This window comes from Bufo bufo, chromosome 2 (genome assembly GCF_905171765.1).
Source record: "Bufo bufo chromosome 2, aBufBuf1.1, whole genome shotgun sequence".
NCBI classification, from domain to species: Eukaryota; Metazoa; Chordata; class Amphibia; order Anura; family Bufonidae; genus Bufo; species Bufo bufo.
The window spans coordinates 610,556,313-610,581,475 of NC_053390.1; the positions used below are offsets into that span (position 1 = coordinate 610,556,313).

At 41.9% G+C, this 25,163-nt stretch overlaps 1 protein-coding gene across 1 annotated transcript in view; it reads left to right on the forward strand.

The window, feature by feature from the left end:
* The window catches only part of SPATA5 (spermatogenesis associated 5), a 404,503-nt gene that overhangs the window by 86,755 nt on the left and 292,585 nt on the right, over positions 1–25,163 (forward strand). The window contains exons 11-13 of the mRNA XM_040418419.1: positions 7,247–7,456; positions 22,557–22,610; positions 24,042–24,121. Of these exons, the coding sequence (XP_040274353.1) occupies positions 7,247–7,456; positions 22,557–22,610; positions 24,042–24,121 (344 nt within the window). The remainder of the gene's footprint in view (positions 1–7,246; positions 7,457–22,556; positions 22,611–24,041; positions 24,122–25,163) is intronic.

A 25,163-nucleotide genomic window follows, 5' to 3' on the forward strand; every position in this document is an offset into this window, starting at 1 on the left:
GCCTCATTTTGACTTGTTTTAAGGACATTACATCAAAGTTAGATCAGCCTGTAGTGTGTTTTTCCACTTTAATTTTGAGGGTGACTCCAAATCCAGACCTCCACAGGTTAAAAAATTTGATTTCCATTATTTTTTTTTGTGTGATTTTGTTGTCAGCACAGTCAACTATGTAAAGAACAAAGTATTTCAGAAGAATATTTAATTAATTCAGATCTAGGATGTGTTATTTTTGTGTTCCCTTTATTTTTTTGAGCAGTGTATATGACCCCCATTGTTTCCTTGCATTGCCCCACATATATTATTTTAGACACTAGTGAAGTGAACAATGAGATTTGTAGTGGTTACTATTACTGAATGAGAGTAAAAATGATGGTAAATCTGTCTGGCCATGCAAAGCCATGCCCCCTCTCTCTAAGCCCTGTCTTGCCACTGCCAGAAAAGTGCAGAGAAGCCTAAAAAGTCGCAAGTTATGTCGCACATATGGCGTGTGCCGCAATGTGCATCTCTTTTACTCCACAATTAAGGCATAAACTCTTTAATAAATGTCCCTCTGTGTGTCCTGTCTGTTGCCTGCTGAGAATTGTTGACTTCTCCTGCCGTTGTCAGTGGTGGCCCTATTACACCGTGCGATCTTCAGCCATTGGCTTTTTAATAGATCAACTAATGAAAAGCTGTTTCCATCGGCCTGTGTAATCAGACCGGTGCAGACGAGTGCCGATGGATGTGTTATCATGTATCGGCGGTTGCACTGCCTGAACATTGGGTAGTTTAGTACAGCCCTAAGTTTGGCCTTTTTCTGTGATTTTAATTAAATCTGCTTCCATTCTGTGATTTGTTTGAATATTAAATGTCTTGACCGATGAAGCAGAAATGGAAACCTTCACTTTCATAGTTGCCTATCTGTAAAATTATTTGACTCATTCGGATATAGTCACACACAGTAGGTGAGGTGCAGTTAAAGCATCCGAAAACACATATTTCAAATAAACTGAACGTACATTTCATGTTGTACCGCAATGTGGTAATTGGCTGCATGTGATTTCCCAGTGAAACGCAGTGTTTTTTAGCCGCATATGGTTCTGGTGCAGTCTTAGTCCATCTTGGCCGTTACGGCTGTTCAATCTGCCCCTATACATATTCAGTGAAGCCGGGCGATGGACGAAAGATCTTTCTGGGAATATTCTTTCAAAGAAAGATCTTTTGTTCTTTAACGATCTTTCTTTTAACAAAAGATCTTTCCTATGTCTGTCAGACGGAAATATTAAACACGGCCGACATCTTTTTAGACGATAATGCTCTGTCATCGAGTGGCTAAAAAGACTATTGTTAAATTTTAGCCAGCGAACGTTCGTTTTGGTCAAAATCGTCCATTTCTCTCAACTTTAGACTAATCTGTATGCAGAAGACTAAGCAGTGATATGAGACTTCTCTGATTTAAAATAAAGGCACATCTAAGGGTACTTTCACACTAGCGTTAAAGTTTTCCGGTATTGAGTTCTAGGGGCCTGCCGGAATTTAACAACGCTAGTGTGAAAGGGGCCTAAGCAAGAGCTCTTTAACACCACTTTATTTTATATTTTTTTTACTTTCTGTTAAACTGATCAGTTAAAAAAACACTGATCAGTTTAACTGATGCATCTATATAAAAAACAGATGTCAGAACTGCATATATTTGGTCTCTAGTTTCTGTTCTTGTGTTTTTTTTGTTTTTATTTTTAAACTGGATAGAAAAGCACAAATACAGTTGCAAGCAAAAGTATGTGAACCCTTTGGAATTATATGGATTTCTGCACAAATTGGTCATAAAATGTGATCTGATCTTCATCTAAGTCACAACAATAGACAATCACAGTCTGCTTAAACTAATAACACACAAAGAATTAAATGTTACCATGTTTTTATTGAACACACCATGTAAACATTCTTAGTGCAGGTGGAAAAAGTATGTGAACCGCTAGACTAATGACATATCCAAGAGCTAATTGGAGTGAGGTGTCAGCCAACTGGAGTCCAATCAATGAGATGAGATTGGAGGAATTGGTTACAGCTGCCCTGCCCTATAAAAAACACACACCAGTTCTGGGTTTGCTTTTCACAAGAAGCATTACCTGATGTGAATGATGCCTAGCACAAAAGAGCTCTCAGAAGACCTACGATTAAGAATTGTTGACTTGCATAAAGCTGGAAAGGGTTATAAAAGTATCTCCATAGCTTTGCTGTTCATCAGTCCACGGTAAGACAAATTGTCTATAAATGGAAAAAGTTCAGCACTGCTGCTACTCTCCCTAGGAGTGGCCATCCTGTGAAGATGACTGCAAGAGCACAGCGCAGACTGCTCAATGAGGTGAAGAAGAATCCTAGAGTGTCAGCTAAAGACTTACAAAAGTCTCCGGCATATGCTAACATCCCGGTTAGCGAATCTACAATATGTAAAACACTAAACAAGAATGGATTTCATGGGAGGATACCACAAAGGAAGCCACTGCTGTCCAAAAAAACATTGCTGCACGTTTACAGTTTGCACAAGAGCACCTGGATGTTCCACAGCAGTACTGGCAAAATATTCTGTGGACAGATGAAACCAAAGTTGAGTTGTTTGGAAGAAACACACAACACTATGTGTGGAGAAAAAGAGGCACAGCAGAGCAACATCAAAACCTCTTCCCAATTGTGAAGTATGGTGGTGGGGGCATCATGGTTTGGGGCTGCTTTGCTCCGTCAGGGCCTGGACGGATTGCTATCATCGAAAGAAAAAATTGTTTATCAAGACATTTTAAAGGAGAACTTAAGGCCATCTGTCCACCAGCTGAAGCTCAACAGAAGATGGGTGTTGCAACAGGACAACGACCCAAAGCATAGAAGTAAATCAACAACAGAATGGCTTAAACAGAAGAAAATACGCCTTCTGGAGTGGCCCAGTCAGAGTCCTGACCTCAACCCGATTGAGATGCTGTGGCATGACCTCAAGAAAGCGATTCACACCAGACATCCCAAGAATATTGCTGAACTGAAACAGTTCTGTAAAGAGGAATGGTCAAGAATTACTCCTGACCGTTGTGCACGTCTGATCTGCAACTACAGGAAACGTTTGGTTGAAGTTATTGCTGCCAAAGGAGGTTCAACCAGTTATTAAATCCAAGGGTTCACATACTTTTTCCACCTGCACTGTGAATGTTTACATGGTGTGTTCAATAAAAACATGGTAACAATTCTTTGTGTGTTATTAGTTTAAGCAGACTGTGATTGTCTATTGTTGTGACTAAGGCTACTTTCACACTAGCGTTCGGGTGTCCGCTTGTGAGCTCCGTTTGAAGGGGCTCACAAGCGGCCCCGAACGCATCCGTACTGCCCCAATGCATTCTGAGTGGACGCGGATCCGCTCAGAATGCATCAGTCTGGCAGCGTTCAGCCTCCGCTCCGCTCAGCAAGCAGACACCTGAACGCTGCTTGCAGCGTTCGGGTGTCCACCTGGCCGTGCGGAGGCAAGCGGATCCGTCCAGACTTACAATGTAAGTCAATGGGGACGGATCCATTTAAAGATGACACAATATGGCTCAATCTTCAAACGGATCCGTCCCCCCTTGACTTTCAATGTAAAGTCTGGACGGATCCGTTCAGGCTACTTTCAGACTTAGAATTTTTTTTAAACTATAATGCAGACGGATCCGTTATGAACGGATACAAACGTCTGCATTATAGGAGCGGATCCGTCTGTGCAGACATCAGACGGACCCGCTCTGAACGCTAGTGTGAAAGTAGCCTTAGATGAAGATCAGATCACATTTTATGACCAATTTGTGCAGAAATCCATATCATTCCAAAGGGTTCACATACTTTTTCTTGCAACTGTATCTGCACTTTTTAATCAAGCCCAAAAAAAAAAAAGTCTGATCTGTTATATGTTTTTTTGTAACGCACTCTTTGTTCAAAAAGTCAGCCGATCACCAGTCACTTGTCTTGTTTTTAGGTAAAAATAGTAAAACTGAATCCGTTTTTGCCAACTCTGTGTACATTTTTGGAATTAAGGGTCCTCTTGCGGCAGAGTATTCCAGCAGGCAGTTCCGTCGCCAGAACTGCCAGCCTGATCCGGCAATCCGGACGCAAACGGATGCATTTGTGAGACGGATCCGGATGCGGATCCGTCTCACAAATGCATTGCAATAACCGATCCGTCTTTCCGGTTGTCATCCGTAAAAACGGATCCGGTATTTATTTTCTTCCTCATCTTTAAAGGTCTGCGCATGCGCAGACCGCAAAACCGGATCCGTTTTGCCAGAACACTTGGGGCCGGATCCGGCATTAATGCATTTCAATGGAAATTAATGCCGGCATTCCGGCAAGTGTTCAGGATTTTTGGCCGGAGAGAAAACTGCAGCATGCTGCAGTATTTTCTCCGGCCAAAAAAACGTAAGAGAGACTGAACTTTTCCGGTATTGAGCCCCGAGGACGAAACTTAATACCAGAAAACTTTAACGCAAGTGTGAAAGTACCCTAATCCAGTTTCTCTAAAAGAAATAAAAAATAAAAAACGGATTTCATGCCTGAAACAAAAATGTGATGTGAAAGACACCTTCTATTGAATGTGCTTTGGGTTACAATTCCTAGAAGTTCTCCACCCACACATTGATTTTATATACTTTTCGATGACCACCCAGTGTGCACATTAATCCTGGATTAAAGGAATTATATATGTATTTGCCATTTAACGTGTAGCAATACCAATATGTCCTGAGCAAGAAGAACAATCTAGTACCTGGCCCCCCAGCATCCCAGTATCGAGCTGAAAATATTAGAAACGGGAAAAATAATTTCCTCCCCTGGCTTGAGTTTTGTTTTCCTGTATAGTTTCAGATTCCAGTAACAGGACTCTGCAAACCCAAACCTTTTGGCTCTGAGGCCTGAACATCTGGAGATGCTGTTGCGTGTCTAGTCTTCTCTGAACAATTAATCCATGCAGACTTTTCTCCTGTAAACTCCTGTTGAGGAAAGACTCTTGAAGCTAGTTAAATAAGCAGGTGATCCCAATGTGTTGCGTTCTGGTAAAAGTAGGATTAAGTTTCCTTTGTGGAAGTGTGGAAGATATTCTATTTGACACACAAAACCCCAGGCTAAAAATATCACACAAGATCACATATGGTCTTAAGATTTAATGTTACCAGAGCTTGCCACTTATTGGCCCCTTATTGGTTGGATTCCAGATACATAACATCAAGTGTTCATAGTTTAATCGTTTCTATATGGGACTTGTTGAAAAAGCAACTGGGCAGGAAGTGGACATCTAGGCAGTATTGCCTGCGAAAAGTAGAGCTGTTTTTTTTTTTTTTTAAATATGTTTCTTTTATGAGGTGCTTGATGCAGATATGGACCTATTCTGAAACATATGATTTGCTGTTAACTAGTAATATTTTCTCTCCCTGAGTTTGAGATGTCTAATGCTTCTTCCAGATGAGCGTGTCTTGTGTGGGAACGTGATTTTTCGTTATGGACACTGCTGGTTACGCAGGAGCGCACAGCATTATAATGATTTATAATGCTGTGTGTCTCTACATGACCTGTATCTACTGAATTATGCTGACAGCATTTTGTCAGTATGATTCTGGGGAATGATGGTCATGGAGACACACGCAGCATTATAAATCATTATAATGCTGTGCGCTCCTGCGTAACCAGCAGTGTCCATAATGAGAAATCCCACTCCCATACAGGACACGCTCATCTAAAAGAGGCCTAAAGGGTCAGTAGTATTAAAAATGAATGGATACTAAAAATATAAGTGGCACCACTATGATGTCCTCCTCCCCGGTTGTGTCCTGACCCACACCCCAAGCGTGACCAATTAGGGAAAAAAAGTTCAATTCTATTAAAGGGGTTGTGCCATGAAACATATTCTACTTTTTCAAACCAGCACTTGCATCTGAATACTTTTGTAATTGCATGTAATAAAACATTTAGTATAGCCACTGAGCTATTCAATAACCTGTATCTGTATAGCACCACCTGCTGTTTGTTCTTTTCTTTATTTCTTGTCCACCACATTGAGGTGGTCGCACATGCTCAGTTTAAATCTTCAGCTGCCACCAGTCATATATTCTGTTAGAAGCTGTTGCAGTTACAGGGAAAGAGCAACAGCAGAAAGGATACGTCCCCGAGAAAGGACACACCTCCTGAGAAAGGACACACCTCCTGAGAAAGGACACACCTCCTGAGCTGCCAGCCTGAAGAGAATTTATCAGAGCAGTTGGAGCAATGAATGGGGAGATCTCCGGTTCCATGTGCGGTACAGGGCTGGTTTTAGCTTTCTTAGAAAGAGTACTATATGATGTTTGATTTTTATTTCTTACATCAGTGATGGCATAACCCCTTTAAGTGTCTCAGATGTAGTACATATTAGTCATTGCCCAGATGAAAATAGTGGAGACCAGGAGGAGATGGACAACTTTTATTTCCAGATCAGATTTTTCAAGACTATATAAATTGGCAGGTGTTCACTTTTATAATTTGGTTGTTGGTTTATTTTTCTTAAAGGGGTTGTCCAGCTATAAAAATATAATTTAGAAAACTGTGTAGAACAGTGTCAGCAACCTTTGGCATGCCTGCTGATGTGAAACTACAATTTCCAACATACACACTAAGGGTCCGCAAATTGTGGATCCGCAATACACCTGGCCGGCACCCCCATAGAACTGCCTATTCTTGTCCGCAATTGCGGACAAGAATAGGACATGTTCTATTTTTTTCCGGAGCCGCGGACCAGAAGATCGGGGGCGCGCTCCGGAAATGCGGATGCGGACAGCACACTGTGTGCTGCCCGCATCCATTCCTGCCCCACAGAGAATGAATGGGTCCGCACCCGTTCCGCAAATTGCAGACCCATTCTACGGACGTGTGAATGGACCCTTACTTGGCTGTTCTTGTAACTCCTATAGCAGTCAAAGGAGGATTCTGGGAGTTGTAGTTTCAGAACAGCTGGAGTGCACTGGGTTGCTGATCCCTGTGATTGGCTTGCAGTGGTCACATAAATTGTATTTTTTATGGCTGGAGGTCAGGAAGAGTTAATAGAGAACTATCTATATAAATTCAAATGCTTTTTGCTTTCATCCAAATCTTTTTCTAATCACAATTAACCGTTTAGTTTTCTCAGTCTCTCTAGAAGTTGAATCTTTCATGTCAGATCATTACCAGCGTAACATTGACTGGTATTGCCGTATGTTGCTTAGTTGTACTTTATCATTGTCATTTTTTTTAGGTATCATGGTCTGACATTGGAGGGTTGGAAAATGTTAAGCTTAAACTGAAGCAGGCGGTAGAATGGCCATTAAAGCACCCTGACGCCTTTACTAGAATGGGAATACAGCCACCAAAGGGAGTATTGCTTTATGGACCCCCAGGCTGCTCCAAAACCATGATTGCAAAGGCTTTAGCAACCGAAAGTGGACTGAATTTCCTGACGGTGAAGGTAAGTTGTCATATTATTACTGCATCTATTTGAAGAACAAAGGCCAATTTACATGGAACGACGAACATTCAAATGATCCATCTTTTCCCATTTCTTTCACAAGTATTGCCCATGTCCAGTGGCCCACCATCAAATGATAATTTGCTCATTTGTCATTCATCATTTCTTTTATGTGAGCCTAAAAATCTTTGGTGGCAGCATTTCCCCTCATGTACACAGGGGAATTGTTGCCTAAAATTATGAAAACTGTATGGAGTGAATGATCGTACGTCCGAACATATGCTCAATGATTGATAAACTTAGATGTAACTAAACAAGTGCTGATCGACTTGCGGTATCATTGTTCGGCGGATTATCTGCCCCTTCGGAGATGGCCCCTTATTCATGACTAGTAACGTAAAAGCTTTAGGCAAGACTTTCTCCTCCCCACAACCATCAGTCTAAGTTAGTGGGTAAACCTAGACTGGGTTCCAAAGAACAGCAAGAAAGTACTGTTGGGGTGACAAGATGATTTGGCATGTTGGCAGAAAAAAATCATGGGAATAACATATTGCTGGAAAAATTAGAGGTCGTCTTTTATCTCCCATCCTCTGGGGATGACTGGCAATAAAGCATATGTTCACAGAAAATGCACTCATTGACAAAACAAATAAAAAAACGCACCCAGATCAAAATGTCGGATAGCTGCAACACTCGGCATGCAGTTATGTCTCAGGCAGATACAGTCCTGATCAAAAGTTTAAGACCACTTGAAAAATGGCAAAAAATCATATTTTACATTGTTGGATCTTAAAGGATAACTGTCACATTTAGACCCTAATTTCAATTTTCATATATGTAGTTACTAATAACATGATATTCCAGAATCAGTTACTATTAGACTGACTTACCCCATATTTAATAAGATTCAGCAACCAGTCTGCATAAAACTGCAATTTCACTATTCAGTTAAGATGGCCGCCACTGCCCTCACCCTGAGGCTAATCCCGCCTGCCCTCACTAGCCAGTAACAATAGCCCCCCAAAAGTGTCAATAACCAGAGTTCTCCCCCCTAAAGGGTTAATCTCCTGCAGCACAAAGGGGTCCTCTTACCACATGTTGCTTTCATTTATACACTGAGCAGATGGCAGATCTCCCTTCCCTGCTCTGTGCTGCTTCCACTCTGCATTCTCCAAGTCTGCTGAGTGAGGGAGCGTCTGCCAAGCGCAGGGACAGGGAGAAGTGCACACAGCCCAGGCACTGTTATCAGCTGCTGGGGAGGACATGGCTTTAATCATTTACTTACAGTCCCTGGCTATCAGTAATGTGAGCCTGCACGCTGCGTGCTCCGTCCTTCAACAGATAGACGGACCATGCCTAGCAACCCTATTTTAAGCACAGGTAAAAGTAGTCAGTACAGGGAACAAAAATGTGGAATTAAGGGGTAATTGAATACACAGTGAAAAGTTGAATTAGGGTCACCAAGGTTATATTAATCACCACAATCCAATACTCCAAAAAAATAAATAAATACGACAGTTATACTTTAACAAGGTTCCAAGTAGAGCTTCAACATGCAACAAGAAGAAATGGGAGTGAGACTAAACATTTTTTGAGCATTCAATTTAATGAAAATAACGATTAAACTGAAACAGGCTGTTTTTCAGCTGATCCAAATTTTAGGACCACATGCCTTTAAAAGACCAAATCTGTGCAAAGATGTGGATTCATTGACATTTTCTGTCAGGTAGTTACATGTTGTGATGGCAAAGGCAAAAAAACTCTCCTTTTTTGAATGTGGTCGGGTTGTTGAACTGCATAAGCAGGGTCTATCACAGCGCGCCATCGCTGCTGAGGTGGGACGCAGTAAGACAGTCATTTGGAATTTCTTAAATGATCCTGAAGGTTATGGAACAAAAAAGTCAAGTTGAAGACCCAAAATAATGTCATCAGCACTGAGCCGGAGGATCCAAGTGGCTGTCCGTCAAGACACTGGACGATCCTCGACCCAAATTAAGGCCCTTACTGGTGCTGACTGCAGCCCCATAACCATCAGACGGCATCTGAGACTGAAGGGCTTCAAAAACAAAAAACGTCTTCAAAGACCTCGTCTCCTTGAACGCCACAGAACTGCTCGTTTGGACTTTGCAAGAGAGCGCCAAACATGGGACATTCAAAGGTGGAAAAAAGTTTTATTCTCTGATGAGAAAAAATGTAACCTTGATGGTCCTGAAGGTTTCCAACGTTACTGGCATGACAAGCAGATCCCATCTGAGATGTTTTCTACACGCCACAGTGGAGGGGGCGCCATAATGGTCTGGGGTGCTTTTTCCTTCAGTGGAACAATGGAGCTTCAGGAAGTGCAGGGGCGTCAAACGGCCGCTGGCTATGTCCAGATGTTGCAGAAAGCATTCCTCATGACTGAGGGCCCTCGTCTGTGTGGTAACGACTAGGTTTTTCAACAGGACAATGCTACAGTACACAATGCCCGCAGGACAAGGGACTTCTAGGAGAATAACATCACTCTTTTGGCCCATATTGCGTGTTCCCCTGATCTAAATCCAATTGAGAACCTTTGGGGATGGATGGCAAGGGAAGTTTACAAAAATGGACAACAGTTCCAGACAGTAGATGGCCTTCGTGCGGCCGTCTTCACCACTTGGAGAAATGTTCCCACTCACCTCATGGAAACGCTTGCATCAAGCATGCTGAAACGAATTTTTGAAGTGATGAACAATAACGGCGGAGCTACTCATTACTGAGTTCATGTTTGGAAGTTGGATTTCTGTTTTTTGGGGGGGAGGGGGGTTTGGAGGTGTGGTCCTAAACTTTTGATCAGCTGAAAAACAGCCTGTTTCAGTTTATTCATTTTCATAAAATTGAATGCTCAAAAAATGTTTTGTCTCACTCCCATTTCTTCTTGTTGCATGTTAAAGCTCTACTTGGAACCTTGTTAAGATCCAGCCATGCTAAATATGATTTTTTGCTATTTTTAAAGTGGTCTTAAACTTTTGATCAGGACTGTATGTAATGATTATACACTGGAGCATGCCACAGGGGGTATAAAAATTCTTACTCCGCTGCCCTATAAAAGTCTCTCAGATGCTACTTTTGGGTAGTGTACCTGCTGGTGACAGATCCTTATCTGCTAGATATTCCTCTACCACACACGGAAGACTTTTTGCCCAGTTGACAGACTTTGAGCTGGCGCATCATTGGACTGGGTGAAGCAGGATGGTCATTTCAATGAATTTTCCGCCATCTAGGCCATTCTGCCCTAGGTATTAGGAGGTGTTGGAAGCAGTGATTATGAGAGGGCATGCACACATGGCAAATGGGCTTCAGAACGGCCAGACACACCACCAGTAGAGAGGATTGTTTGATCCACCAGCAAACCCAAGCAGCTCCCACATTTTTATTGTCTATTATCCACAGGTGGCACCTTCATTCCACACCCCTATGTCTGCCTGGACCATTTCCAGGCACTTAGCAGACAGAATTTTGGTGTCAACGCGCCCATTACGTGTCCTGCCATTGACAACAAGACACTATTTATTTTTAATTTTTTTTTGCAATGGTGTTATGAGCAAGAAATCTGGACTTCTACAGACCAGAACCATATTGTCTTTAGCAACGAATCCGAGTTCTGCTTGGGATTCCACGATGGTCAGGTTCAAGTCTGGTCTAGTGGTGAGCACCTCAATCCTGCCTTTGCTGTGGAGCAACGTAATGCCCCAACTGCTGGTGTGAGGCTCTGGGGAGCCATCACATACAACTGTTGGTCACCCAAAGTGATACGAGGGTACTAACAGCTCAGCGATATGTGCAGGACATCCTACATGTGCCATCCTCATGGCAGGGCTTCTAACTGCTATTTTTTCCACAGGATAATGCTCAACCACTCACAGCAAGGCTTTCCCAGGAATGTCTCGACCAGATTTAAACACTTCCTTGACCTGCCCCGTCACCAGATTAATAGCCATCAAGCATTTATGTGCCCAGCTGGGATGCCAGCTTCAGTAACCTACAAATGTTCAGGATTTACAGGTCCAGATGCATCTATGCTGCAGGATACCATACAGAACCTGTGTGCCTCCCTACCCAACCTTATCTCATCTTGTATCCAGGGTAGAAGCGGCCCAACAGGGTACTGGAGGCTCCTTTCAATTGTATAGTTTCCCCAAGGAGCATCCTTTCACTCTAATATTCTAATCACTTACGTATATCATCATTACATTCACACATATAGGTTTCATTCAATTCCAACAACGTTTTGTTATGTTATTTTTTGTAAATGAGTGTATATCTAGTCAATTTGTATGGAAGAACAAATGAATTGATTCTGGACGATACTAGTCAGAAGTAAGTTTGAGACGTCTTGAGGTTTTAAAAAATGCATGTTACTGATTTCTATGTGTAATATATAATTATGTATTCATATAATATCTTTTGATACTCACACTGTAAATCGTCAGTTCCAAGGTGTTTTGCTCTGACCATAACTACCCTGCCTGCCAGATCTTTGAGTGCTAGTGTGAAACTAGCCTTACACTGTTAGGCTCCATTCACACATCCGTGTGCATTTTGCGGACCGCACATTGCCGGCACTTAATAGAAAATGCCTATCTTGTCCGGAATTGCGGACAAGAATAGGACATGTTCTGTTTTTTTCGGGAACGGAATTGCGGACCCGGAAGTGCGGATCCGCAATTCTGTATCTGAGCAGCCCATAGTGTGACCTCATAGAAATGAATGGGTCCGCAATTCCGTTCTGCAAAATCCGGAACAGAATTGCAGACGTGTGAATGGAGCCTTATAGTTATATAAATACTGTGAGGTAAGGAGGTAGACGTACAAGACAAGCTGGCCTCCGTATAGCCTGAAGAATGGGTACATTCAAATTTTCAGTTTCAGCTACAGGATCATTTTTTTTTTCTTTTTCTTTTTCTTTTGGGGGGGCAAGATCAATCATCACTACAAATATTTCCATAGGTGACGTTTTTGAAATGCTAAACAAGTGGATCTAGGTCTCCATTCTGTTTGGAGAGGGGGGGGGGGGGGGCTTACAGTTAATCGGTTTGTGATGGAAATCTATGATGGCAGATCACTGTACCGTTCTGATGGGATGCTACAGATGTTGGTTCACAGCATGTCCATGAGAATTTGTTGCCACAGTCGCTCTGTTTGCTCTTCATAGTTTACACCATTTAACATCTTATCGGACACATCTTTACTATTACGATTCTTCCTTTTTACCTTGATGTTTCAGTGGGTAGCTTTGTGTGATAATTGTTAGGTGTTCTGAAAGCTCGGATCAAAGGCTCTCTTCCATATCTCCATGTATCCTCGTATCCTGACCAGGCCAGTAATTATGATAGCTTTTTGATTGTCCCTCACCTGGAACTTCCCATACAGGCTCTTTTCTCTTTAATTACACTGGTGCACACCATACTTACTGTTAATTATAGCACTTGGGACTTTGCTGTTTATTGGTCTGCAGAGAAACATTGGTCAGAGTTGGGGAGAGGATGATGAGAATTAAAGTTGAATGAACATTAAAGGGGTTGTCTCACTTTATTAACCCCCAGGAAGCAAGCAGTGTATAATGCAATGGAAAAGCAAATCAAGCCAGCAAAGGAGGCAATATGGACAATCACAATATACAATACATAAGACAATCACAATACAATACATTTGCTGAAGTGAGACAACCCCTTTAATATATCTATGTTGTGAAGACATTTTAAAGAAATGCATAATGGAAATTGAACTGGTTTGTAAATATCTGGCTGAAGTGAGACAACCCCTTTATAGACGACCTGTGACTCCAGACATGTCAATTTTAGTAACTACATGCATTCCCCCTGTGATAACAATTCTGGAGCATCTATTCTTATGGCTCTATGTTGTGCCATCCCTTTATTATTTCTACTAGAAGTTATGAATGAATTGCTAGCAGTCTGCAGTAAGGGTACAGGGGGGAGGTAACCAGTGGGAGGTGTGTCCCTGCACAGTCTGAAAATGGCAGCACCGATTGGGCAGGGTCAGATACACCTGCTACTGGTAACACCCAGCAGTACCTGGCAATTTATTTTTTAAACTTCTAGCAGGAATAATAAAGGGATGGCACAACATAGAGTCATAAGAATAGATGTTCCAGAATTGTTGTTATGTGGGGGATTGCAAGTAGTTACTAAAACTGACATGTCAGGAGAGGTGAGAGGTCCTCTTTAAGCATGGAATCTATGAATGATTCAGGAGGTGGGTAATCTAAAATTTAACATTTATTGATAATGCGGATAAAATATAGAATAATTCCTAGATAAAGTGTGCAATAACAAACCTTGGGATAGAACAGATGAATGTACACTGGCTAACAGCCTAAGTGTCCATCCCAAATGAAAAATACATATAAACATTTAAATAGTGCACGGCGGCACCAGAAACCAGTTGTCCTACCGGTACCGCGAGACAGGATACAGAACGTTCACCCTTGACAATGCTCCTATGGCAGCTTCTTCATGAATGTTAAAAATGAAAAAGATAGTGTCAGGCAGTGATACACAAGAGTGTAGGGTCCCTGTATAGGCCCTATGGCTGACTAGCAAACAATACCCTGATTCTAAAATATGGGTAGCAGCCTCACCACAGGGCACTCGTCCTTACAAGGACGACCCCGTCCGGAACCTGTCCCTGTAAGATAAAACTAAATGTCCCTAAAAGGATCTAGAAAAAAAGCTCCCTACACACATGTTTCACTGCCTGCAAACAAATGTGTATATACAGCAAGCAGTTCATCAGGGGAGATAGAGAAAAGAGCACTAGGGATAAGTATAAGGTAAGTACTCAATCCCTAGAGACCAGCCTGAGCTAGATTCGTCGGCCAGTAATGGAGGTTTGACCAGATGGTGGACATCTCCTGGGGCGGTCTCTATAGATGGAGAGACTATGGTATTTGCAGCTAAATGATGCGCAGAGAGCTACACCTGGGACGCCAACTTTACTGGCGTGCCAGCCACCTTTAAATAATTACCTACTTGCCGCCTTCGCCGCCCACAGTATAGTCAGGCCAATGGGCGCATCCGTGCATTCGCACGTCAGCGCCGCGCATGCGCCCATTGCGGAGGCAGAAGCGAGGCTTGAGGCGCACGGAAGTGCCATGGATGCCGGCTACTTCCTGCGCATGCGCGGCATCGCTAGATCTCGCGATGCCGCGGCTGCCAGCTAAGTTAGCCGCAGCGATACAGACAGGTGATGATACCGGTCCTGCCTGTAATCACTATTGGGTAGCAGGGCGATCGGAACTCACCCCGCTCCCAAAGTGCAAAGGTCCCCGATCGGACCATCAGAGAATACACAGTATTTGGGCAACCGGTCAATATAGACCAAGATTAAATATCTGGACAATGACAAGCACTGGTACATAGGTATGTCGGCCAATAGATCGAACAGATTGAAAAGCATTGAATACAATACAGTTGAGGGAAAGATTCAATGTATTTGGAAAACCAGAGACAGGGTATATATAAATACACACGCTGTACCTAGCCAGTATACCGTCATGAATTGGCTAGGTGGACCTGAATGAACGCCGAAACCGTCTAAATAAAGCTAGACTCAGCTAGTCCCATCATAGGAAGCAGCTGAAATTCAACTGTTCATTCAGGCCCGTCTGTACGACTGTGCGTAAGAAAAAAATCCAACGGGCTTCTCGCTGTAATATGATTTTATCCCAGTCTCCTCCACGTTTTGGGGGGGGAAACTGCCTCAATACCAGTATACTGGCTAGGTACAGCGTGTGTATTTATATATACCCTGTCTCTGGTTTTCCAAATACATTGAATCTTTCCCTCAACTGTATTGTATTCAATGCTTTTCAATCTGTTCGATCTATTGGCCGCCATACCTATGTACCAGTGCTTGTCATTGTCCAGATATTTAATCATGGTCTATATTTCGGTTTGACCTCCCTAATCAGTCATTGTAGTATAATGGAATCTATGAACCATCTCCAGCTATACTGTAAATCCCCACTTAAAGAATGGTTGAATGCCAGCTGGCTAGAACTAAACCTGGACAAAACTGAAGTTCTCTAGGTAAGAGGACAGTGCCTAAATGCAACTTACACATCTAGCTCAGACCATATACATCATTTGGGTTTACTTACTGATAAAGGATCAGAGCTAGATATCCTCCTTTATTAAATCCTCATACCTCTCACGGCTGTACTGTAATTCCCTATATGTAGGCCTCCCAGACAACGCAGTATACCGCCTTCTGTTAGTCCACAATGCTGCAACTGAGTTAAGAACCCACAAACTTGTCATGCTATCATGACACTAATACATTGCTCACTGCATTGATTGCCTGTAAAATGGAGAATAAGGCTGGGTTCACTTTGTGTTTAGCACCCCCACTGGACTTTACTGCTGGGTTGTATGCTTAAAGGGGTTGTCCGAGTTCAGAACTGAACCCGGACATACCCATATTTTCACCCAGGCAGCCCCCCTGATGTTGGCATTGGAGCATCTCATGCTCTGATGCGCTCCCTTGCCCTGCGCTAGATTGCGCAGGGCACGGGCTCTTTTTTTTTTTTCAACAACACACTGTCGGGCGGAAGCTTCCGCTCGGCAGTGTGTTCGGTGACGTCACCGGCTCAGATTGGCATGCTTTAGCGCTGTGCTAGCCATTTTACTGGCTAGGGCAGCACTAAAGCCCGCCCATCAGTGCTGGTGACGTCACCGGGCTTCCTGGCAGCCCCATGGAGAGCCCCGGTACGTCACCGGAACTCTTGAAAATGCCTTTGCCCTGCGTGATTTAGCGCAGGGCAAAGGAGAGCATCGGAGCACAAACTGCTCCGATGCTCATGTCAGGGAGGCTGCCTGGGTGAAAATGGAGGGATGTCCGGGTTCAGCTCTGAACCCTGACAACCCCTTTAAGTACCCGAAAGCGGTATTCAGATGTTTACTGAGATGCTTACAATCACTTCAATCAGGCAAATTGAGTCCAAAGGATTCATCATTGGACTCCATTTGTCATACTTGCTATTCTTTTCCAACTTTTTTTTTATTGTAATTTTTATTTAAGATTTCCAAAGACAAAAAAATGTACTACACGGGAAATTTGACAGTAAAGAACAAAAAAAGAAGCATAGACAATTGGAGACCTTAGAGTGGTATAGTACTATAAGTGAGATAAGGTATGACTATGACCAACTGTAGAGAAGAAGACATAGATTGCACATCCACGTGCCCTGCATTGATTTATTTCTGCTAAACATAATTTCTAAATATGAACACAAGGCTCTTTGTATTTGTTTTATCAGAATGCATAGGCCCACTCCCCACATTATGTTAGACTCTTTTGATTGGGTCCCTACACTTATTTGACTTATTACCACAATGGTGACTACCACCACCGCTGGATCATAGGACCTGTTGGCAATGAGAGGTATGACTATACCATGTATATCATAAGATAAGCAAATAAGTCCGATAGAAGTCGAATAAGAAGAAAAGAGTTGAAGGTTGAGGAGAGATGGTAAAAACACGATTAGTGGAAGTAAGATAAAAAACAACAAAATAGAAAGCCCATGCAGATAATGGTTAAGTACAAAGTCAAATGTCCCAGAGGGTCTACACAGCATTATAAAGATCACAGGTGGTGTATATAGGGTTATATTCTATTGATTTAACATCCACACTACTGTCAATCAAATCCTGTAGACACCAGGCCCCAGTTTGTTTCCCTAAAACAGTCACCAAACACTTGATAGCAGTGCTAAAATGAAAGAACAACCTGGTGGCGTACAGGGGGATTACAGTACCCAAGACCCACTGGATAAGTTACTTGACCGTCAACTAAAATGATACGATCAGGGTACAATACCATAAAATATCAGAACTCGGGAACGGAGTCTTAGATCAACAAAAGAAAGACAGTGTTTTAATTGGGAGAACCACAGCCATGTGTCCATGCAAACCTATGGATAGGGAGGTCGCTGGTGGAAGATTCCCTTTAAGCATGTAGGAATGTTTACCAATGTGATAATTGTTGCGTATCTTGTATATATTTGAAATAAGGCCAGTCCTGCACAGACTAGAAGCACATATGCACTCAAATGCTGTAGGAGGTGTAATTTCCAGATAATTGATCTGGAAGTAACCATATTGCACAGTAGAGGGGAGATTATATTTAGTCTGCAATGGAAAGAATTACGAATCTAAATAGTGATGAATAAAACCAGGGTCTAATCTTAGACTAAAGCTGGATTTAGACGGCCTGACTGAGCAGAGAATTATTGGGAAGGGACCAGTACTACCCGATAACTACCTGCTCATTAGTGGAGGGAAAGAGTTGTATTTACAGTGAATGGTGATCGCTACTGCATCACTCGTCCTCATACAGTTTCATTGATTCTGGGCAGCAGATTGCTGTTCAATCAGCTGCCCAGAAACAGTGATTGAGGTGTCCGCAGAAAAGTTCATTTCACCCGATGAACAAGCATTTTGCTCATTCATCTGCAGCACCTTTACATTAGCAGATGATTGGGAACAAGCATTCGTACAAAGTTCATTCCCAATAATTGCCCCAAAAATTGGGTTGTGTAAATCCAACATAAGTAAAGTTCCCTTTACAGTGGAAGAAAGAGCAGCAGATTGTCAGGAAGGAAGTGTTCTGCTGCCAGTAAACGATAGCTTTTGTGTGTGCAAAAACAATCATTTATCGAGTAATCGGTGGTACACTTAGGCCCCTTTCACACGGGCGAGTATTCCGCGCGGATGCGATGCGTGAGTTGAACGCATTGCACCCGCACTGAATACCGAGCCATTCATTTCTATGGGGCTGTTCACATGAGCGGTGATTTTCACGCATCACTTGTGCGTTGCGTGAAAATCGCAGCATGCTCTATCGCAGCTGAATCACCATGGTAAAAGATAATGTGACGTACCATGTGATGACCGGAGTGACGTCATCACAGGTCCTTGAACTATAATTAATGCTCACCACAGGTCCTATTCAGTAAAGGGGACAGAAGCAGATGCCGGGCTACGCGATCAAGTGGATTAAGGTGAGTTAAATGATTTTTTATTTTTTTTAACCCCTCCAGCGCTGTTTTACTATGCATTCTGTATACAGAATGCTATTATTTTCCCTTATAACCATGTTATAAGGGAAAATAATAATGATCGGGTCCCCATCCCGATCGTCTCCTAGCAACCATGCGTGAAAATCGAACACCGCATCCGCATTTGCTTGCGGATGCTTGCGATTTTCACGCAACCCCATTCACTTCTATGGGGACTGCGTTGCGTGAAAAACGCTGAATATAGAGCATGCTGCGATTTTCACGCAACGCATAAGTGATGCGTGAAAATCACCGCTCATCTGAACAGCCCCATAGAAATGAATGGGTCGGTATTCAGTGCGGGTGCAATGCGTTCACCTCACGCATCGCTTCCGCGTGGAATACTCGCCCGTGTGAAAGGGGCCTTAGAAGTCAGAGAGTTGAATCCTTTGCACAAGCCGATCCTCGGCCAAATACTCACTAACAAGCATTCATTGGAACGCTCGTTAACGATTATCTGGCGGAGTAAAAGTGCTACTGATTACCCAATGAACAAGAGAAACGCTTGTTCATTGGGTAATATGCTTGTTCATGCTGACACCTAAATTATTGTTTACTGGCAGCAGATTGTGTCATCTACACACGCACTGCTGCTGGCAAACAATTATTCTGTATGTGGTCGAGCGATAGCATTAGCGATACTTTACATGCAGTGGTCTCCTTCAATGACCAGCAGGCGCTTGCCGGCAAGGAACGCTTTCTTCCCAACAATCGCCTGCTAAATTGTTCTGTGTAAAGGGACCATAAGTGTTGCAAGATATGTCTGATGGCTTTATATAGCACCATGTGCCATACACTGGAAAGGAGGTTCACAATACCAGATAATGTCACCTCCTGATGAGGACCGAGAGGCCACCCTCTTAAGAATGAGCAACAATTAATTTGGATTTGTTTCCTCAGATAAACCTTAAAAAGAGTCTCTGCACGTATTTCTGTGTACCATTTTGTTAAATTAGTTGGGCTGTGGAGGTCCCATCTCCTCCTGCCCTCACCAAACCTGCACAAAATTTGTGACTTTTCTACTCCAGAACACTGGCATCGAGCCATAATAAATGAGTTTTGTAACAAATAGGGGTCCATAAGATATACCCCGGATTTTACATTTTGAACTTAATAAAGATAATAAGTAAAAACACAGCACAGCGGAAACGATAAGAAGCAGACTCTTGTCTCATGCCAGATATACAGAACAGCTGCACAAATATTTTCGGACCATGAAACTTTGTTTTGACATTTTTGTAAACTCTCAATGTGAGAGACATTGATAAAAAGACAAAACTATGCAAGAACTAAAGGAACAGGAAAGGAATTATGGCCACTTTATAGCTGTGTTTTCTGGCACCTACCTGAAATCCAAACAGCCTGCAGTAAGTGATCCCTACCTGCTAAGCGCTTACAAGATGCCCATGTCCTGACAGTGACCAGGTGACATTTTCTTTGTACAGATACCGAAGACTGTTGGAGTAAATGTGTGCTGACCCGGACTTTCATATTATAGCAGAATTGCCTGTCCTGGGCTCTCAGAATATCCACATAAGTTTAAAGATTATTCATGAAGATGTGACCAACTTTGAACATTGACTAAAATATTGGGCATGACCTTAAACATATATGAACTACACAGTCCAATTCAATGGTCAAACCATAGGCCATCAATATCTGAACAATAGTCGAGCACGCTTGCTTGACTATTTTTGGAAGTTGCATAGAAGTACATAGAAAGGACACTGTGCAAAACATAAAAAAAAATTTGGGGTGACAGTGTGAAAAAAAAATGCAATTCTGGCATTGTTTTTAGGGGTTCATTTTTAGGTGTCCATGCACGGTAAAAAAGACATCTTGACTTAATATTTTTTATGTTCAGGGAAAATCTAAGTATCTGAACTTGCTTGCAGGGAGTTTGAATATAATGTGGTAAATGGGGATTATACCAAAAGGTTGTCATTGATGTGTCGCTTACCAGTTCATTTTGTGTCCCAAACCAACCCTAGCTGCTCATACACAAAAGCTACAAAAACATTTCTTTATGTTTTGAAAGATATCCACGCATTTAATTTTGTATAGTGGTCCATCTTATGACCACAAATGTATGGCCAAGGGTGCGTGAGGCTGGATGGAGCAGGGGCAGAGGTAGACGACATTTGAAATGTCATTTGTAGAGTTGGTTACTTGTTTGGTTTATGTAAACCTCATATTCTTTTCATGTCGAAGAGGTCATTGTTCTGTAATTTAATACATTTGGGGACTTTAAAACACGACTCCCTGGCCAGTGTTCATTTTTCATTCTTCTATGTCTTAACCACAGAAAATAATGTGGAAGTTTTCTTTGGCTTTGCACAACTTCTCATGACTCATTTTGAAATGATATTCCAAATGCGTACTTGGGTTTCTCATGCCACACTTAGGTCAACTGTGACACGGGCAGCTTTTGAAGGTTAACGTTATTTGCATCTACTTCTTTATATGAAAGGCTTATGTCCCAAAAAGAGTCCTACGATTTGCCTCCATGATAAAAAGAGCAGTGGACAATATAGTCATGATTTGAAAGGTGCATATACACATAACAATAATTAACAATGACATTTACAGGGGTATTACAATCTTCCACAGTTTATGCCATAAATGTCTTATATATGCCTTTCTACTATCTCCAGAATAGACATCCCTCAAGACGCCTTTGCTTTTTTCACATTTTGTTAAAGTGTAACTGTCATATATATATATTTTTTTGCTAGTTTATTAGAGCTAGGCATGTATACCTGAGTTAGTCTGTCAATGATTGCTAAAAGATCTGTAATTACCTTATAATAACAGCTTTCATTAATGTCCCTGGTCCAGTTCCACTGGTCCCTTAAAAGGCTGTTGCTATGGCTTGTCTGTCTCCAGTTAATTGTAAATAGAAGACGGAGGGGCGGTCCTTCACACTGCATGCCTGCATTAGGCTTCAGAATGAGGAGGCGTGTCTCTCAGCAATCCAATGTGATTGGCTGGCAGGAAGCTGCTGGCTACAGCAAGTGTGTATGTGAGGTGAGGGAAGGCAGTTTTGGCCTCAGAGAACTGGCAGAGGAACCATCTTAAGAAGATCCTCATATTGTAGAGGTTAAAACAGTCGTAACTACGGGAAAAACTCTAAGGAAATAGTGGTATGTGAAGAAACTAAAGATTGCTGTATGCATAATGCTGCAGCAGCAGTAACATATGCTAGCATTGATTTTTTGATGAAATCAAGACAGTTAAACTTTAAGCTGCTGCCTAAAATAAAAAAATTCAAGTTTTCCCCTATCAATCAACACTCAATCCCCCTTAGGCTGCATTCACACAAACGTATTTTGTTTCCGTGTCCTTTCCGTTTTTTTGTGTTTTTTTTTAGCGGATAGGATGCGGACCCATTCATTTCAATGGGTCCGCAAAAAAAAAAATGCGGACAGCACACCGTGTGCTATACACATCAGTATGTCCTTTCCGTAGCCCCGCAAAAAAGATAGAACATATCCTATTCTTGTCCGTTTTGCTGACAAGGATAGGCATTGTTACAATGGATCCGCAAAAAAAAAAAAAAAAAATGGATGCCATACGGAACATCATCCGTTTTTTTTTTTGCGGACCAGAACAGGCATACGGTTGTGTGAATGTAGCCTTAATGATAAAGTGAAAATAGAATTATAGAGCTGTTTTCAAATTAATTAAAAAGGGAAGAGATTTAGAAGGGACTTAATATAAAGCCCATGCAGATAGGGCACAATACTGCAGACAGGGTTGTCTAATTACAGCTGGTGATTAATCCAAAAAGTTTGGTACTTGTAAGTTGTACCGAATCTCTTCTTAGAATACATCATTCTATTCAGATCCTCCTACTACATAAACTACCACAGATTGACAACACCCTTAATATGTGCCCCTTTACTAACCATATGAAATGTGTATAAGCAGCTTAAGAGGATACCCTCTCTTTTTCCATAACGCCCATGAAAGTTTTTTCTTCCTTCATTTTAGGGTCCAGAACTGATGAATAAATATGTTGGTGAATCAGAAAGGGCGGTTCGCGAGGTAAGTGTAGCCAAAAATTTATTAATTTGAAGGTGTTTCCTGGAGAATATATATGATTTTTTTAAACAGGGACAGAATGATAGAAAAAAAATAAAATAATTCTCACCCTCACTGATCCACTGCTCCCAGGGTTCCTTTTGCTTCTCCGATCCTGGCTGCTCTCCATTTCCTGTTTCCAGGCATGACACCCAGGAATCTGCTTGTATTGTCCGTTCAACCAATCACTGGCTGAGGTGGGTCACTTACAGTGCTGCCCATAATTATTCATACCCCTGGCAAATTTTGACTTAAAGTTACTTTTATTCATCCAGCAAGTAATTTTTTGACGGGAAATGACATAGGTGTCTCCCAATAGATAATAAGACGATGTACAAGAGGCATTATTGTGGAAAAAAAAACATTTCTCAGCTTTTATTTACATGCACTTTATATATATATATGGTATAAAAAACTACTGGCAGCACCACCTTTGGAAAAGACGGGTGCAAAGTCCAAGTACGGTAACTGGAGCTTACCCACTAGTAGACAATAGAAAAAATCGGACAGCACTCCGGACGGTTTCTTCAGTAAAACAAGTAGTGTTTATTCACCCATATGGTGGCAGCAAAAAGCAACGTTTCGGCTCAACAGGAGCCTTTCTCAAGCCTTGAGAAAGGCTCCTGTTGAGCCGAAACGTTGCTTTTTGCTGCCACTATATGGGTGAATAAACACTACTTGTTTTACTGAAGAAACCGTCCGGAGTGCTGTCCGATTTTTTTCTAATATATATATATATATATATATATATATATATATATATATATATATATATATATATATATGTCATTGATTTGTGATTTCCAATATTAAAGATAAAGCTGAAATTTTGTAGAAAAAGTCTCTTCACTTCTTAGCGAAGCACCCTTGTTCAGTGTCCCCTGGTCTGTAGACATTGAGTCCATGGCAATCATTATGGCGGTGGTCACATGATTTATCCATGCAACCACTGACCTGGACACATCTTCATCTGCGCTTGTGCAGAAAATATTTGGCACTTGCACTTGTATTGAGTTTTGTCAGTGCAAGTACAGAAGAGGGTGCACCAGGGACAATGGTCATATGGGTAAATCATGTTAGCGCTACCATCTTCACTGCCATGGACACGCCCCCTGCTGTTAGAGGCAGTGAGGACACTGAACCAGGGTGCTTGGGTAATAAATGAGGAGGAATAGGGTTTCCTACATTAGTGGCCACAAGGTTAGGGTGTATTAGAGATTCTCTTAGAAAATGGCCAACCCGTTTTAAATATTTAAAACCTGTACTATTGGTAGGTAACATTTTACGTGTAGTCACATTTATTTCTCATATTTGTTTTTGTCTCAAAAAAGAAATCAAAGAAAAAATCTTTTAGTCTGTAGATGTTTGATTGCATTACATTGTTTTGACCCCTAGATATTCAGGAAAGCAAGAGCAGTTTCTCCAGCCATTCTCTTCTTTGATGAAATAGATGCTTTGGCTGTTGAGAGAGGAAGGTAAGACATTTGACCTTCATGCTCCTTGGTTATTTTTTCTGCCTACATTTTTATTTACCGTTTAATTCTGATGCAGAATCTATGAAATTACAGTGAAAAGGCTTTATAACATTTACTCAATTACATGCTTTCAATTATTATATTTACAAGCCATTTCAGGACTCTATTAAGTACAAAATCTGAATAAATTTTGCCTTTGTTTTCCCTGGGTAATATATATATATATATATATATATATATATATATATATATATAGACCAGTAGGCTTGACATATATACATATATTGCCGGCAGCATGGTGACTCAGTGGTTAGCACTGGTGCCTTACAGAGCTTGGGTAATAGGTTCAAATTTGACTTTGCATGTCTGTCATTGGCTTTAAATCACTATCACGTCATTAATCACCTATTTGATTAGCTACTCATCTAAATTCACAACTATTCTCTAACTCAGTGATCTGTATAACCAGGGCATCTGTGAGCAGACTTTTATCTATGCAACTGGCTGACCTGTTGCAGCTGAAGACATCTGTGTTGGTCCCATGTTCATATGTGCCCGCATTGCTAAGAAAATTAACATGCTTTAATATGTGCAAATGAGCCTCTAGGAGCAATGGGGGCGTTGCAGTTACACCTAGAAGCTCTGCTGTCTGCAACTGCCCGCCCAGTGTAAACATCATCACGCCTGGCCCTGACTGCTCCAAAAGTCAAAGTGGAGAGGGGGCAGCAGTTTCAGAGAGAGCTAAGAGCTGTAACGGCAATACCTCCATTGCTCCTAGAGGCTAATTTGCATATATTAAAACATCAATCATTCTTCTCAGCAATGCAGCCACATATGAACATATACCAACACAGATGGCTTCAGCTGCCAAGTGCACAGGTAACAGGTCATCCAGTTTCATAGGTACAAATCTGCTGACAAATGCCCTTCAACCCCTTCGCTAGTAGAGTCTTTAACCACCTCCGGACCGCCTAACGCACGGATGCGTCCGGAAGGTGGTTGATTCATTCCTCCTGGACGCATCCGTGCGTCATCTCACGAG